Genomic DNA, 16,174 nt, shown 5'->3' on the forward strand with positions numbered 1-16,174 from the left:
GTCGTCTTGAACTCACTGAAGTCTGAGATTTCCCAGTTACGAGTTTCCAGTTGTCTTGAACGTGGCAGAAGTCATGCTGGATTGACAGCATGGACAATGCACTCAAACTTTACCAATTGGATATCACGAAATTGGGGAGAAAAAGGGGGTCATTTTTTTACATTTTATTTCAAAGGATAAACATTCAAATGCAACGCCATGGACCAGAACTTATGATCTTGTCACATCGCTGCAACTTGTTTATGTCCAATGGCCGATAAGCAATGATACGTTTTATTGATAATTTTTCATCAAATGACAAGGATTGAAAAGGATTTGCCATTAGATTGTCAACTTGATTCATGATGATGACTGCTTGTCTAGCTTGCTAGCTAACATTTTGAAAGTATGATGTTGACATGTCCAGTACAATCAAAGCTACGGTAGATATAATGTGATTTGACGTTATTTTATCTATGGCCAATTACCTTGAGTCTTCTTGGATGGGCACTTCTAATGTAATTCTATGGCAGCACCCAAGGGGCCTGAATGTCTAGCTCTACCTGTAGATTTTGCGCTGACGTAGTGTCCCATGAGTGACAGAACACTGAGCCAATCACGGCACAACAAGGGAACATCACCAACCCCTATGCTCTGTATTTTCCGCTAGCTGCCCCACCACCACGGAAAGCACTGAGCTAGGCTGAAACACCTGCATTTTGGAGCTGCCTTACTCAAGAAAGCAAAAAACTAAAAGGCAAAGGAGATGCCTAGTCAGGTGAACAACTGTGTTGTGTGGCTGAAATAGCCGAATCCACTCATTTGAAGGGATGTCCACATACTTTTGTATGTATAGTGTATATGGAATAGTCTTGAGTTCATTGATTTCATTTGCGCAATTGCCATTTGGATCAGAGCTAGAGCACATAGGCTTACTACAATCATGTTGTTGATTACAGGTTTTAAAACGACAGATTTGTAGAATAGATTTAGTCTCTACCCCCGGCATATTCATACAGTAATTTCAACTCCTGGTAATAAATGTTGGTGTTGTTTTTTTAGTTTTATTTCCCGTTTCTTTGCATACATCCATCATGACTCTTGATTGGTCATATGAATCAAAGTGAAGATTGCTTACAACTTTAAGGTGAAAGATCCGATTGAACTCCGCACGACTCCTCGATTTCCCCACAATGCATCACGCGCGAGCCTGAGTCCGCTGGCTGTGGTGCTGAAGCGGCGCATGCCGGGGGCTCGAGCGCAGACACACAATCGAAGACATCCTCTCGCGCGATGGTCAAAAATAGATAGAAGAGGGCTTGTAATTCAGGAATCAGTTCATTTCAGCATTGTCATGTCTGGCCAATTATTTGTGATTTTTATATAAAATACAATTTACGGTAATCTGAATTTGTGTAAGCTGTTTTGATAGCTTATTGCCTATTTGCGCGGTGCGTGCTAGGTTTTTATTCTCTCGCTCTCATCTGTATTGTTGTTGCCTGCCTGTCTCGCGCGTTCTTTATGCACAGCACGCCGCTCCAGTCCTCGGAGTAAATAGACCTTCGTCGGAACAGCATGGCCCGGTCCAGTCGCGCCCACTGAGAGAGATGGAAGCAAAACAGCACTCCATAAAGAGCCTGAAGAGCTACCCAGAGGCGGGGGGCCGGAGCCTGGCGGCGGCCGCGGGGGACGTCGGCGTTGGAGGAGGGTGTCTTGCAGGCTCGGCACAGATGGAGATGGAGGCAAACATACAGAAAGCCATTGACTTCAAGGTGGAGGGCCACCGCTGCTACAAGGAGAAGAAATTCCGGGAAGCGATAGGGAAGTACCACCGGGCTCTGCTGCAGCTGAAAGGGGTGCATTTAGTGGATGAAAGCACGGACTCCGAGGTCAACCTCCTGAGCCAAGCCGCCGTCAAGCTGACGGAAGAGCAGCGGAGAACCGTGGAGATCACGGAGATCGAGTGTTACGACAGCCTGACAGGTGAGTAGCTAGCCTAGTCAGTGTTGTTGCTCAGCGTCGCGGGTCTTGAGCATGGACAGCTCGTATACTGAGATTCTGCCATTGTTCGTTCCGGTTCACGGGGTTAGGAAGGAACTCGTTTAGACAATTAGCAAGTGTCAAAGCATAATTTCCGCTGCTGTGAGGCCTGTATGAGGTTGGGTAATAAGAATAGGCTTAATAATACATTAATAGCTGGCGCTTTGCACGGTGGACAGCGCAATGGAGCTGAATATAAACGGGTAGATGGCGAATGTGTCCATATTTTTCATTGTGATATTCCTGTCCGTTCAACGTGAAATGTATTGCCATTCTCGATTAATGCACCCATTTTTATCTCAATATAAAATAATTTATGGGTAACAATTAAGCACCTTACTGTGATTTTTTTCAATGAAAAATGGTCAAAAATAAACTAAAATAGCTTCTTGGCATAGAGGAATTCTTCAAGCAAGAATTTTGCTAGGACTGTCTGGTAGTGGTTTGAGTGGAGTGGAAAAAACTAAAACTAGCTGTTATTGACAGAGGTTTGGAACTCTGTTTCTTATTGTTCTATTAACTAATTTACCGTCTGACGATGTCACCAGGCAGGCCAAAACTCCATCCCACCAAAACAGGCTGCAATTTCAGTCAGTCTTTTTCATTTCAGTCAGTCATTTTCAAAATGTGACAGGTATTATTCCAACCTCATAGTGTGGAAATGTATATAAAACACAGGAAAATTACATCCTTGACTGCACTGGGCCCTAATCATTATTTTATTAGTAACCGGCACAAAGGTTAATTATAATACATTATAGAGTTGTTTTTGCCTCAAGCCATGTCTTCCTCTTGTGATTCTCATCAAGGTTTTTTTTCACTGTCTATCTCTCTTTGTTGTGCTCCATTCAAGTAAAATTTTTTGCTTCTCTTGATTCCAAACCTTTTCTCCCCCAAGTTAATTTGTTTGATAGCCACTGGGAAAACTAGTGATTTGATGGTAATCAGCTGTAGTCAGTGGAAAGGCTATTTTAGCAGGAGTAAAGAGGTGTACATCCTGTGGAAAAGGGACACAAATACACAGTGGGAGCCTGGGGGTTATATGCTGCCATATCATCCAACACATGATTCCTCCCACAGTGCAGCTGTGTTGTTGCAAAAACAGTTCACATGCTCTGAGGTGGAAAAACATGGCGTGGACCATCCCAGTTTACAGGTGAAATCTGTCTAAATGGAACCTAAAATGACCTCACAAATACAAGTAATATGCCACTATGGCTGCATTTCCACAGGCAGCCCAATTCTGATATTATACTCAATTATTGACAAAAGAGCTGATCTGATTGGTCACAAGACCAATTAGTAAAAAAAAAATATCAGAATTGAGCTGCCTGTGTAAACACGGCTAGTGAATTGAAACTCACAACACTTTTTATGGTTAGAATAATTGACAATATTAGTATTTTCATGTCAGCATTGTCATGTCTGGTCATCAAGGTTAATCCCTCTATCAAACCAACCACAAGTGTCAGTTAAATAGGCTATGTATGTGTAATGTAATTTGAAAAGATAAACTGATATTTTTCTCAGAATCTTAAAATCTCTAACAATGAGATTTGAGTAAAGCTGAGTTTACAGATATTTGTTATTGGTAGTGCTTTGAGTAAGAAACAGGATCATCTATTCAATAGATGTGAGATTAAGAGATTGCCTACTACCAGATAATCTATGAAACAGATGTATGAGATTTGATTTTAACAGATACAGTAGTCTGTCTGGCACATGTGAGTTGGCCTATAGAAGATTAGATGTGTCTGTGGGTCTAATGATGACAGTATAAATATTGTTTACCACAGTGACAGTAGTCTGTCTACATGAGAGTATGGCTAAAATGTTACGTAATGCATTGTGAAATCTATTTAATTATTTATTTACATAAAAAAAATATATATATATTTTAGGGGTGGATCAGCTTAATATTGTGGAAAGATTATTGCTTCCATCAATGTAATTTTCTGCAACATTTCCAATCCCCCATATCTTTTTTTGGTAAATATATATATATCCATATACATACACGTATGCATACATATACAGTTGGAAGTTTACATACACCTTAACCAAATACATTTAAACTCAGTTTTTCACAATTCCTGACATTTAATCCCAGTAAAAATTCCCTGTCTTAGGTCAGTTAGGATCACCACTTTATTTTAAGAATGTGAAATGTCAGAATAATAGTAGAGAGAATGATTTATTTCATATTTTATTTCTTTCATCACATTCCCAGTGGGTCAGAAGTTTACATATACTCAATTAGTATTTGGTAGCATTGCCTTTAAATTGTTTAACTTGGGTCAAACGTTGGGTGAATTTTGGCCCATTCCTTCCTGACAGAGCTGGTGTAACTGAGTCAGGTTTGTAGGCCTCCTTGCTCGCACATGCTTTTTCAGTTCTGCCCACACATTTTCTATAGGATTGAGGTCAGGGCTTTGTGATGGCCTCTCCAATACCTTGACTTTGTTGTCCTTAGGCCTTTTTGCCACAACTTTGGAAGTATGCTTGGAGTCATTGTCCATTTGGAAGACCCATTTGTGACCAAGCTGTAACTGTAACTGATGTCTTGAGATGTTGCTTCAATATATCCGTATAAAGTGCACCAGTCCCTCCAGCAGCAAAGCACCCCCACAATATGATGCTGCCACCCCCGTGCTTCACGGTTGGGATGGTGTTCTTCGGCTTGCAAGCCTCCCCTTTTTCCTCCAAACAAAACAATGGTCATTATGGTCAAACTGTCATGTACTGTCATGTTGTGTCTTGTCTCTGTCCTTTCCCTTCACCCTGTCTCCCTCTGCTGGTCGTTGTTAGGTTACCTTTTCTCCCCCGCCTTCCCCCAGCTGTTCCTTGTCTCCTCTAACTACCCATTCACCCCGTTTCCCACCTGTTCCCTTTTTCCCTCTGATTAGGTCCCTATATCTCTCTCTGTTTCTGTTCCTGTCCTTGTCGGATTCTTGTTTGTTGTGTTTCATGCCTGAGCCAGACAATCGTCATGTTTGCTGTAACCTTGTCCTGTCCTGTCGGAATCTGCCGGTCTATCTGAGCCTACCTATGTTTGGTTATTAAAGAAGCTCTGTTTAAGTTAGTTCGCTTTTGGGTCCTCATTCACTCACCATAACAGAAGAATCCGACCAAGAATGGACCCAGCGACTTCGGATCCTCTCCACTCAGCCGTCGGGATCCAGGGAGCGATGCTAGGCAGACACGAGCAGGAAGTGTCTGCTGCTCGACATGCCGTTGAGACCCTGGCCACCCAAGTCTCCAACCTCACAGAACAGGTTCACCATCTCTGCCTCGATCCACCGGCCACTTCCAGGGCTCTCGAATCTCCGGAGCCCAGAATCAATAACCCGCCGTGTTACTCTGGGGAGCCCACTGAATGCCGCTCGTTCCTCACCCAGTGTGATATTGTGTTTTCTCTCCAGCCCAACACTTACTCCAGGAGCACTGCTCGTGTCGCCTACGTCATATCTCTCCTTATTGGACGGGCTCGTGAGTGGGGCACGGCAATCTGGCAGGCAAGGGCTGAGTGTACTAACCAGTATCAAGACTTTAAGGAGGAGATGATACGGGTTTTTGATCGATCTGTTTTTGGGGAGGAGGCTTCCAGGGCCCTGTCTTCCCTATGTCAAGGCAATCGATCCATAACAGACTACTCTATTGAGTTTCGCACTCTTGCTGTCTCCAGTGGCTGGAACGAGCCGGCCTTGCTCGCTCGTCTTCTGGAGGGTTTCCGCGCAGAGGTAAAGGATGAGATTCTCTCCCGGGAGGTTCCTTCCAGCGTGGATTCCTTGATTGAACTCGCTATTCGCATTGAGCGACGGGTTGATCTTCGTCACCGAGCTCGTGGAAAGGAGCTCGCGCTCTCCGTCGCCTCCCTCTCCGCATCACTACCATCTTCCTCTGCCGGCTCGGGTGCTGAGCCCATGCAGCTGGGAGGTATCCGCATCTCGACTAAGGAGAGGGAACGGAGAATCACCAACCGCCTCTGTCTCTATTGCGGTTCCGCTGGTCATTTTGTCACTTCATGTCCAGTAAAAGCCAGAGCTCATCAGTAAGCGGAGGGCTACTGGTGAGCGCTACTACTCCTGTCTCTCCTTCAAGATCCTGCACTACCTTGTCGGTCCATCTACGCTGGACCGGTTCGTCAGCTTCCTGCAGTGCCTTAATAGACTCTGGGGCGGAGGGCTGTTTTATGGACGAGACCTGGGCTCGGGAACATGACATTCCTCTCAGACAGTTAAAGGAGCCCACGGCCTTGTTCGCCCTGGATGGTAGTCCTCTCCCCAGGATTCAGCGTGAGACGCTACCTTTAACCCTCACTGTTTCTGGTAATCATAGTGAAACCATTTCTTTTTTAATTTTTCGTTCACCTTTTACACCTGTTGTTTTGGGCCATCCCTGGCTAGTTTGTCATAATCCTTCCATTAATTGGTATAGTAATTCTATCCTCTCCTGGAACGTCTCTTGTCATGTGAAATGTTTAATGTCTGCTATCCCTCCTGTTTCCTCTGTCTCTTCTTCACAGGAGGAGCCTGGTGATTTGACAGGGGTGCCGGAGGAATATCACGATCTGCGCACGGTGTTCAGTCGGTCCAGGGCCACCTCTCTTCCTCCACACCGGTCGTATGATTGTAGTATTGATCTCCTTCCGGGAACCACCCCCCCCCCGGGGTAGACTATACTCTCTGTCGGCTCCCGAACGTAAGGCTCTCGAAGATTATTTGTCTGTAGCTCTTGACGCCGGTACCATAGTCCCCTCCTCCTCTCCCGCCGGAGCGGGGGTTTTTTTTTGTCAAGAAGAAGGACGGGTCTCTGCGCCCCTGCATAGATTATCGAGGGCTGAATGACATAACAGTGAAGAATCGTTATCCGCTTCCTCTTATGTCTTCAGCCTTCGAGATCCTGCAGGGAGCCAGGTTTTTCACTAAGTTGGACCTTCGTAACGCTTACCATCTCGTGCGCATCAGGGAGGGGGACGAGTGGAAGACGGCGTTTAACACTCCGTTAGGGCACTTTGAATACCGGGTTCTTCCTTTCGGCCTCGCTAACGCTCCAGCTGTCTTTCAGGCATTAGTCAATGATGTCCTGAGAGACATGCTGAACATCTTTGTTTTCGTTTACCTTGACGATATCCTGATTTTTTCACCGTCACTCCAGATTCATGTTCAGCACGTTCGACGTGTCCTCCAGCGCCTTTTAGAGAATTGTCTTTTTGTGAAGGCTGAGAAGTGCACTTTTCATGCCTCCTCCGTCACATTTCTCGGTTCTGTTATTTCCGCTGAAGGCATTAAGATGGATCCCGCTAAGGTCCAAGCTGTCATTGATTGGCCCGTCCCTAAGTCACGCGTCGAGCTGCAGCGCTTTCTCGGCTTCGCGAACTTCTATCGTCGTTTCATCCGTAATTTCGGTCAGGTGGCAGCTCCTCTCACAGCCCTTACTTCTGTCAAGACGTGCTTTAAGTGGTCCGTTTCCGCCCAGGGAGCTTTTGATCTCCTCAAGAATCGTTTTACATCCGCTCCTATCCTTGTTACACCTGACGTCTCTAGACAGTTCGTTGTCGAGGTTGACGCGTCAGAGGTGGGCGTGGGAGCCATCCTTTCTCAGCGCTCCCTCTCTGACGACAAGGTCCACCCATGCGCGTATTTTTCTCATCGCCTGTCGCCGTCGGAACGTAACTATGATGTGGGTAACCGCGAACTGCTCGCCATCCGGTTAGCCCTAGGCGAATGGCGACAGTGGTTGGAGGGGGCGACCGTTCCTTTTGTCGTTTGGACTGACCATAGGAACCTTGAGTACATCCGTTCTGCCAAACGACTTAATGCGCGTCAGGCGCGTTGGGCGCTGTTTTTCGCTCGTTTCGAGTTCGTGATTTCTTATCGTCCGGGCTCTAAGAACACCAAGCCTGATGCTTTGTCTCGTCTCTTCAGTTCTTCAGTAGCCTCCACTGACCCCGAGGGGATTCTCCCTGAGGGGCGTGTTGTCGGGTTGACTGTCTGGGGAATTGAGAGGCAGGTAAAACAAGCGCTCACTCACACTCCGTCGCCGCGCGCTTGTCCTAGGAACCTTCTTTTCGTTCCCGTTCCTACTCGTCTGGCCGTTCTTCAGTGGGCTCACTCTGCCAAGTTAGCCGGCCACCCTGGCGTTCGGGGTACGCTTGCTTCCATTCGCCAGCGTTTTTGGTGGCCCACCCGGGAGCATGACACGCGTCGTTTCGTGGCTGCTTGTTCGGTCTGCGCGCAGACTAAGTCCGGTAACTCTCCTCCTGCCGGCCGTCTCAGGCCGCTTCCTATTCCCTCTCGACCGTGGTCTCACATCGCCTTAGATTTTGTCACCGGACTGCCTTCGTCAGCGGGGAAGACTGTTATTCTTACGGTTGTCGATAGGTTCTCTAAGGCGGCTCATTTCATTCCCCTTGCTAAGCTTCCTTCTGCTAAAGAGACGGCACAAATCATCATCGAGAATGTTTTCAGAATTCATGGCCTTCCGTCAGACGTCGTTTCGGACAGAGGTCCGCAATTCACGTCTCAATTTTGGAGGGAGTTTTGCCGTTTGATTGGGGCTTCCGTCAGTCTCTCTTCCGGCTTTCACCCCCAGTCTAACGGTCAAGCAGAACGGGCCAATCAGACTATTGGTCGCATCTTACGCAGTCTTTCTTTTCGTAACCCTGCGTCTTGGTCAGAACAGCTCCCCTGGGCAGAATACGCCCACAACTCGCTTCCTTCGTCTGCGACCGGGCTATCTCCTTTTCAGAGTAGCCTCGGGTACCAGCCTCCGCTGTTCTCATCTCAGTTCGCCGAGTCCAGCGTCCCCTCCGCTCAGGCTTTTGTCCAACGTTGCGAGCGCACCTGGAAGAGGGTCAGGTCTGCACTTTGCCGTTATAGGACGCAGACTGTGAGGGCTGCTAATAAGCGTAGAACTAAGAGTCCTAGATATTGTCGCGGTCAGAGAGTTTGGCTCTCCACTCAGAACCTTCCCCTTAAGACGGCTTCTCGCAAGTTGACCCCGCGGTTCATTGGTCCGTTCCGTATTTCTCGGGTCATTAATCCTGTCGCAGTTCGACTTCTTCTTCCGCGATACCTTCGTCGCGTCCACCCGGTCTTCCATGTCTCCTGCATCAAGCCCGTCCTTCGCGCCCCCGCTCGTCTTCCCCCCCCCCCCCCCCCATCCTTGTCGAGGGCGCACCCATCTACAGGGTCCGTAGAATTTTGGACATGCGTCCTCGGGGCCGTGGTCACCAGTACCTCGTAGATTGGGAGGGGTACGGTCCTGAGGAGAGGAGTTGGGTTCCCTCTCGGGACGTGCTGGACCGTGCGCTGATCGAGGATTTCCTCCGTTGCCGCCAGGTTTCCTCCTCGAGTGCGCCAGGAGGCGCTCGGTGAGTGGGGGGGTACTGTCATGTACTGTCATGTTGTGTCTTGTCTCTGTCCTTTCCCTTCACCCTGTCTCCCTCTGCTGGTCGTTGTTAGGTTACCTTTTCTCCCCCGCTTTCCCCCAGCTGTTCCTTGTCTCCTCTAACTACCCATTCACCCCGTTTCCCACCTGTTCCCTTTTTCCCTCTGATTAGGTCCCTATATCTCTCTCTGTTTCTGTTCCTGTCCTTGTCGGATTCTTGTTTGTTGTGTTTCATGCCTGAGCCAGACAATCGTCATGTTTGCTGTAACCTTGTCCTGTCCTGTCGGAATCTGCCGGTCTATCTGAGCCTACCTATGTTTGGTTATTAAAGAAGCTCTGTTTAAGTTAGTTCGCTTTTGGGTCCTCATTCACTCACCATAACACAAACAGTTCTATTTTTGTTTCATCAGACCAGAGAACATTTCTCCAAAAAGTACAATCTTTGTCCCCATGTGCAATTCAAACTGTAGTCTGGCTTTTTTTATGGCAGTTTTGAAGCAGTGGCTTCTTCCTTGCTGAGTGGCCTTTCAGTTTATGTCGACATAGGATTCGTTTTACTGTGGATATAGATACTTTTGTACCTCTTCCTCCAGCATCTTCACAATATCCTTTGCTGTTGTTTTGGGATTGATTTGCACATTTCGGACCAAAGTTAGTTAATCTCTAGGAGACAGAATGTGTCTCCTTTCTGAGCGTTATGATGGCTGCGTGGTCCCATGGTGTTTATACTTGCGCACTATTGTTTGTACAGATGAACGTGGTACCTTCAGGCGTTTGGAAATTGCTCCAAGGGATGAACCAGACTTGTGGAGGTCTACAATTCTTTTTCCGAGGTCTTGGCTGATTTCTTTTGATTTTCCCATGATGTCAAGCGAAGAGGCACTGAGTTTGAAGGTAGGCCTTGAAATACATCCACAGGTAGACCTCCAATTGACTCACATGATGTCAATTAGCTTATCAGAATCTTCTAAAGCCATGACATAATTTTCTGGAATTTTCCAAGCTGTTTAAAGGTACAGTCAACTTAGTGTATGTTCTGACCCACTGGAATTCTGACCCACTGGAATTGTGATACGGTGAATTTGAAGTGAAATAATCTGTCTGTAAACAATTTGGCTAAGGTGTATATAAACTTCCGACTTCAAATGTATATACATACACATACCTATATAAATATACATACTTTTTTTTTTATTATTACGAAATCTATTTGGTGAGTGATATACTTATGCAATAAGGCCCGAGGTGGTGTGGTATATGGCCAATATACCACAGCTAAGGGCTGTTCTTAGGCACGATGCATCGGGGAGTGCCTGGGCACAGCCTTTAGCCGCGGCCATATATCAAAAACCCCCGAGGTGCCTTATTGCTATTCTAAACTGGTTACCAAAGTAATTAGAGCTGTAAAAATACATGTTTTGTCATACCCGTGGTAAACGGTCTGATATACTATGGCTGTCAGCCAATCAGCATTCAGGGCTCGAACCACCCAGTTTATAATATGATATCATTTATGGTGCTGTATTGTTCAATTTGTTGACTATCTACGAGGATTCAGCACCCTATTATTTAGAAGAATCTATAAGATATTCTAACAAACAGTTAACATGAAAACATAAAATGGGTTAAAGGCAGGCTGGGTTGCTCTGGTGCTGGCTGTGTCTCCCTGAGGTCTGTCTCCGATGGGTCCTGGCTCAACTGGCGTGACAGGCTGAAGGTCGGCTCTCTCGGCCCTGTCTTATGACCCTCTAGCCTGGGCCCTGTGGGGGAGCTACCCTGGCGGAAAGGAGAAATAGAGAGGAAGGTAGGAGGATGGAAAGAGAGGTTAAGAGACAGGGAGAGTAAACGAGAGCAGGAGAGAGAGAAATAGAGGAAGAAGGAGAAGGAAGAGGGAAAGCAAGTTCAGTGGGTGATGAGGGTCATATTTACCATGGCAACTATCACTGGGCCTTTTCTTGTTGTTATTCTCGTGTCCATCACCGCATTCTTCTCTCACCTCTCACAATAACAAAGATTGTTTGATTTATTTTGTGACCTCTCCCTCAATCTGTGTTTTATTTTAGATTGTGGAAAAAAATACAATATGCGTACACATTTCATAAGACTGGAGACCTCTCCACCCTACCAACGGTCTGGCTACCCAGAGTCCTGCTGGACAGAAGGTGGCCCGTGTCGTGTTGAGTTAGGCAGCATTTTGATTGGCCAGCTGTCTTACTTTCAGATGCATGATACAGGGGCAACAGAGTGGGCAGCCTCACCTCCAGCGCCTCTGTGTGTGTGTGCTTGTGGGTGATTCTGTTTGTCCCAGCGATCGTTCCTCTGAAGAACAGCAGCTAACCAAGGGGCTGTCTGATATGGAGAAGGGTGGGGGTACACAGATTGCTTCTCGCCCTGCCATTATCACAGTGCCAATGCTGACAATGCTGTGTGTGTGTTGTCTGTTTTATGTACAGGGATGTGCAAGCTCATTTTGTGCGTGTGTGCGTGCTAGACTTTTGTTATGACAAGGACAGGACTATTGTCTGTCTTGTGCCAGCCACAGCACCTTTTTAAATGACTTGGCTACCCGGACAAAGGCGGCCCAGAAATATTCACTAAATGCAGCGATTTTGCCGTCAGCATGGCGCAGACAGCGAGTTTGAGACAGAGATCCAAGACAGGTGATGGGAGAGAAGCCGACATCAAAGGAGACAAGTAGTGATAGAAAGAGACAAGAGGAGGAAACTGTGTGCGAACGACAAAAACAATAAAGAACTGCATACGGCTGTGATGGCGGTTTGGGAGAAAGAATATATACTGAAAAAAGAGAGGGAGAGAGAGTAACAGAAAAATGGAGGTGTGTGCGTACAGTGTTGTTACCTGATTCTTGTATGAGAGAGAGCTATTGAGATGAATGGCCTATTTGCCGTCGCCCTTGATAAAAGAGCCAACATGCTGTTCCCCCATGGGGCTGTGGTACTGTTTCTAAGTGGGTTACAGCAGGCTGTAGACGCTCTGGAAATGGTGCTGCAACACGTTGTCCGGAGGGAGACCGTCAGCCACGCAGGTTGACAGTTTTTGGGATGAATCATGTTCCGCAGGCAGCACACCCACCCACCCAAACCACATGCTGTGCTCACAGATACATATGATAACAGCCAATATACTAACAGTTTTCCCACTGTTCTTTTTGTACATGGCACTCAAAGCACTTCCCTAGAATGAGACCCTATGAGCGAAAGACATTGAAAATAAGTCTTTTGAAAACAGCAGGAAGCAGTTGCAGGATTATTAGATCATTTTTAACAATACAGATTGCTTATTCAGATAAAGAGAGATCTGCTGTAGAGAACAGACGTCAGTGTAAAAAATAAATGAGTCCGGTACTAACTCCTTTTGTGGGGGAGATTGAACCGTCTTTTTTTCCCCTGGCCCTTTTCCTCTGATCTCTGACTCAATTATTCCCTTGTTCCGCGTGATTGGCTGCGATCGGTGCGTGAGTCATGAGTCACAGCCTCGGGTTGTAGCAGCAGCGGCACGACGTTCTGAGCGGAACCGCTTGTTTCGTAACACCCAGCACCTTTTATTCACCCATCAGGATGTTTCGTAACACCCAGCACCTTTTATTCACCCATCAGGATGTTTCGTAACACCCAGCACCTTTTATTCACCCATCAGGATGTTTCGTAACACCCAGCACCTTTTATTCACCCATCAGGATGTTTCGTAACACCCAGCACCTTTTATTCACCCATCAGGATGTTTCCTAACACCCAGCACCTTTTATTCACCCATCAGGATGTTTCCTAACACCCAGCACCTTTTATTCACCCATCAGGATGTTTCCTAACACCCAGCACCTTTTATTCACCCATCAGGATGTTTCCTAACACCCAGCACCTTTTATTCACCCATCAGGATGTTTCGTAACACCCAGCACCTTTTATTCACCCATCAGGATGTTTCCTAACACCCAGCACCTTTTATTCACCAATCAGGATGTTTCGTAACACCCAGCACATTTTATTCACCCATCAGGATGTTTCGTAACACCCAGCACCTTTTATTCACCAATCAGGATGTTTCGTAACACCCAGCACCTTTTTTACACTGTTCTCGAATGCTCTTCTTATTGCCATGATGATCCAACTTGTGTGCGTGTGTGTGTGAGCTCTACCACTCAGCAGCAGATCCACCCATAGTCCTTTCAGGAGATTGGCTTTCTTTTAGAGACAATGCATTAAGCCAAAGAGCTGCGACGAGGGCATGATGGACACTTTAGAAGGTTTAGGCTGTGTGTTATTTCATCGATGTCCATTAACATTTTGCCGCGGTATGTTTACACTAATCCATCAGGCTCCTAGAATGCTCATGGGGTTAATTTACAACTAACTGCTGAAGGTAGTGGATGTACCAGCACAACCTCCCTTAGCTCCATCACTAGCCAGTGTGTGTGCGTTTGTTTGTGTGTGTGTGTACGCCTGCATGTGTGTATCCGCGTCTGTTGCAAAGGGTCAATATTTCTGACCACATCCATTTCCACTCAGGGCTATTACATCGAGACCGTCGGTGAACTCGTGACCCTTGACTTGCAATCACAGGCCCCCGTAGCAACGAAACGTCAATGAGTGTGTAGATACAGCATCCGTTTCTCCCCAGAAAAGGAATAGACAGCCAAGAGTCTTAGAAGAAGACTCACAGTACCGCTACACTTCCCCAACCATCTTGAGATGCATGACATCACCCTCTAATTTTAACCTCATTCCAGAAGGGAACGGGGATGTAATACTGTCAGAGCCTGTGCCCAAATGTCACCCTATTTCCTATACAGCGCACTACTTTTGATCCGGCCCTGGTCAAAAGTAGGGCACTATATAGGGAATAGGGTGCCATCTAGGACACAGACTTAGTCCTCAGCGCTATATAATACTGCAGAGGGGGTGCTACCTGTCACGAGGCATAGCCTACGATACAGTCCAGTCAGCCCCCTCTTATAAAACCAGAGTGGAGCAGCAAAACGCCTCCCTTTTCACCCACTGCCAAAAACGTCACTAGAGGAGGAGATGGAGAGGAGGATGTGTATGGGTGAGGAAGAGGAGGAGATGGAGAGGGAAGAGGAAGAGCGAGGGAGAGACAGTTGGTATGAGGTGTATGGAAGAAGAGGAGGGTGGAGGAGAGAGGAAGATGAGGGTGAAAAGGAGGAATGGGGGATTGTGTTTTTCCTTGGTTCGTATGTTGGCAGTTCAGGGGTTGCGTGGTTGTATGAGAGCCATGGGCGCATTATGCCAGGTCTGCAGATGGCATAGCTTCACTGTGGGGGCTCGACTGGGCATTCTGTACTCTCCTCTTTACCATTTCCGTTGCTGCCAAGAGAGAGGGAACAAGAGGGAGAGAGAGGGGGAGAGAGAGAGTGAGAGAGGAGGAGGGTCAAGGAGCCAAGAGAAGGGGCGCTGAGCGTGAAGAGGGGGAGGGTGGGGGAAAGAGAGCGAGAGAAACTGGACAGGATGTTAAGGGCACTGTTAAATATGAAGAGATTCATAGAGGAATAGAGATGGAGAGAGAGAGGGGGGAGAAAATAGTGAGGTGACTTTGGTGGACCTTTTTGACCTCTGGGAGGAGGATGTTACGTTGTTTTTCATTTCTTAATTTGCGTATCATTTGTCATTGTAAGTAAGGAGATGAGAAATCACGTCCAAGGCTAACGGTATTATATCATCGCCCTGGCAGAGCTGGAGTGCTCTTGTCATGGCAGTAAATATGATCCAGTCATCTGTGAAGGAGGGAGGGCCTTTTTTAGTCTTCAGTTGAAAGTCACGCCATTAGAGAGAGAGAGAGAGAGAGAGAGAGCGAGAGAGAGAGAAATGCGCTAAGAACATAGAGAGCGTTTTTGGTCAACAGCTACAGTAATGGGAATTTGTAAGAATAATTTGTGCATATCTAACTCACTGTGCTCCAGTGAACAGGAGAGACAACTTGTTATTTATCCAGAAAGCTGCATGTTAATATAGGCGGGGACCACACTATGTTCCCTCAGCCCTATGTTCCCTCAGTATCCACTGAACCAAATTCAATCAAAATTGGCACAAAATATAATTGTTATAAGGTAGAAAATGCTGTTTATTTTAATATCTACATATGTAATGGTATAAACTGAGTATACAAAACATTAAGAACATGACATACAGTCCATTCGGAAAGTATTCAGACCCCTTTACTTTTTCCAAATTGTTTTACTTTACCTCCTTATTCTAAAATGGATTAAAATGGATATCTACATTGTAGAATAATAGTGAAGACATCAAAACTATGAAACAACACATATGGAATCATGTAATAACCAAAAAATATATATTTTATATTTGAGATTCTTCAAAGTAGCCACCCTAGGCCTTGATGACAGCTTTGCACAGTCTTGGCATTCTCTCAACCAGCTTCATGAGGTGGTCACCTGGAATGCATATCAATTAACAGGTGTGCATTGTTAAAAGTTAATTTGCGGAATTTCTTTCCTTATTGCGTATGAGCCAATCAGTTGTGTTGTGACAAGGTAGGGTTGGTATTACAGAAGATAGCCCTATATGGTAAAAGACCAAGTCCATATAATGGCAAGAACAGCTCAAATAAGCAAAGAGAAATGACAGTCCACCATTACTTTAAGACATGAAGGTCAGTCAATCTGGAAAATTTCAAAAACTTTGAAAGTTTCTCCAAGTGCAGTCGCAAAAACCATTAAGCGCTATGAGGAATCTGGCTCTCATGAGGACCGCCACAGGAACGGAAGACC

At 46.3% G+C, this 16,174-nt stretch overlaps 1 protein-coding gene across 1 annotated transcript in view; it reads left to right on the forward strand.

The window, feature by feature from the left end:
• The first annotated feature begins 1,199 nt into the window (after positions 1-1,199).
• Positions 1,200-16,174, forward strand: part of LOC110507405 (tetratricopeptide repeat protein 9B) — a 36,908-nt gene continuing 21,933 nt past the window's right edge. Inside the window, exon 1 of the mRNA XM_036965264.1 lies at positions 1,200-1,962. Coding sequence (XP_036821159.1) covers positions 1,587-1,962 — 376 coding nt within the window. The 5' untranslated portion in view covers positions 1,200-1,586. The remainder of the gene's footprint in view (positions 1,963-16,174) is intronic.

The sequence above is a fragment of the Oncorhynchus mykiss genome, chromosome 27 (assembly GCF_013265735.2).
Source record: "Oncorhynchus mykiss isolate Arlee chromosome 27, USDA_OmykA_1.1, whole genome shotgun sequence".
NCBI classification, from domain to species: domain Eukaryota; kingdom Metazoa; phylum Chordata; class Actinopteri; order Salmoniformes; family Salmonidae; genus Oncorhynchus; species Oncorhynchus mykiss.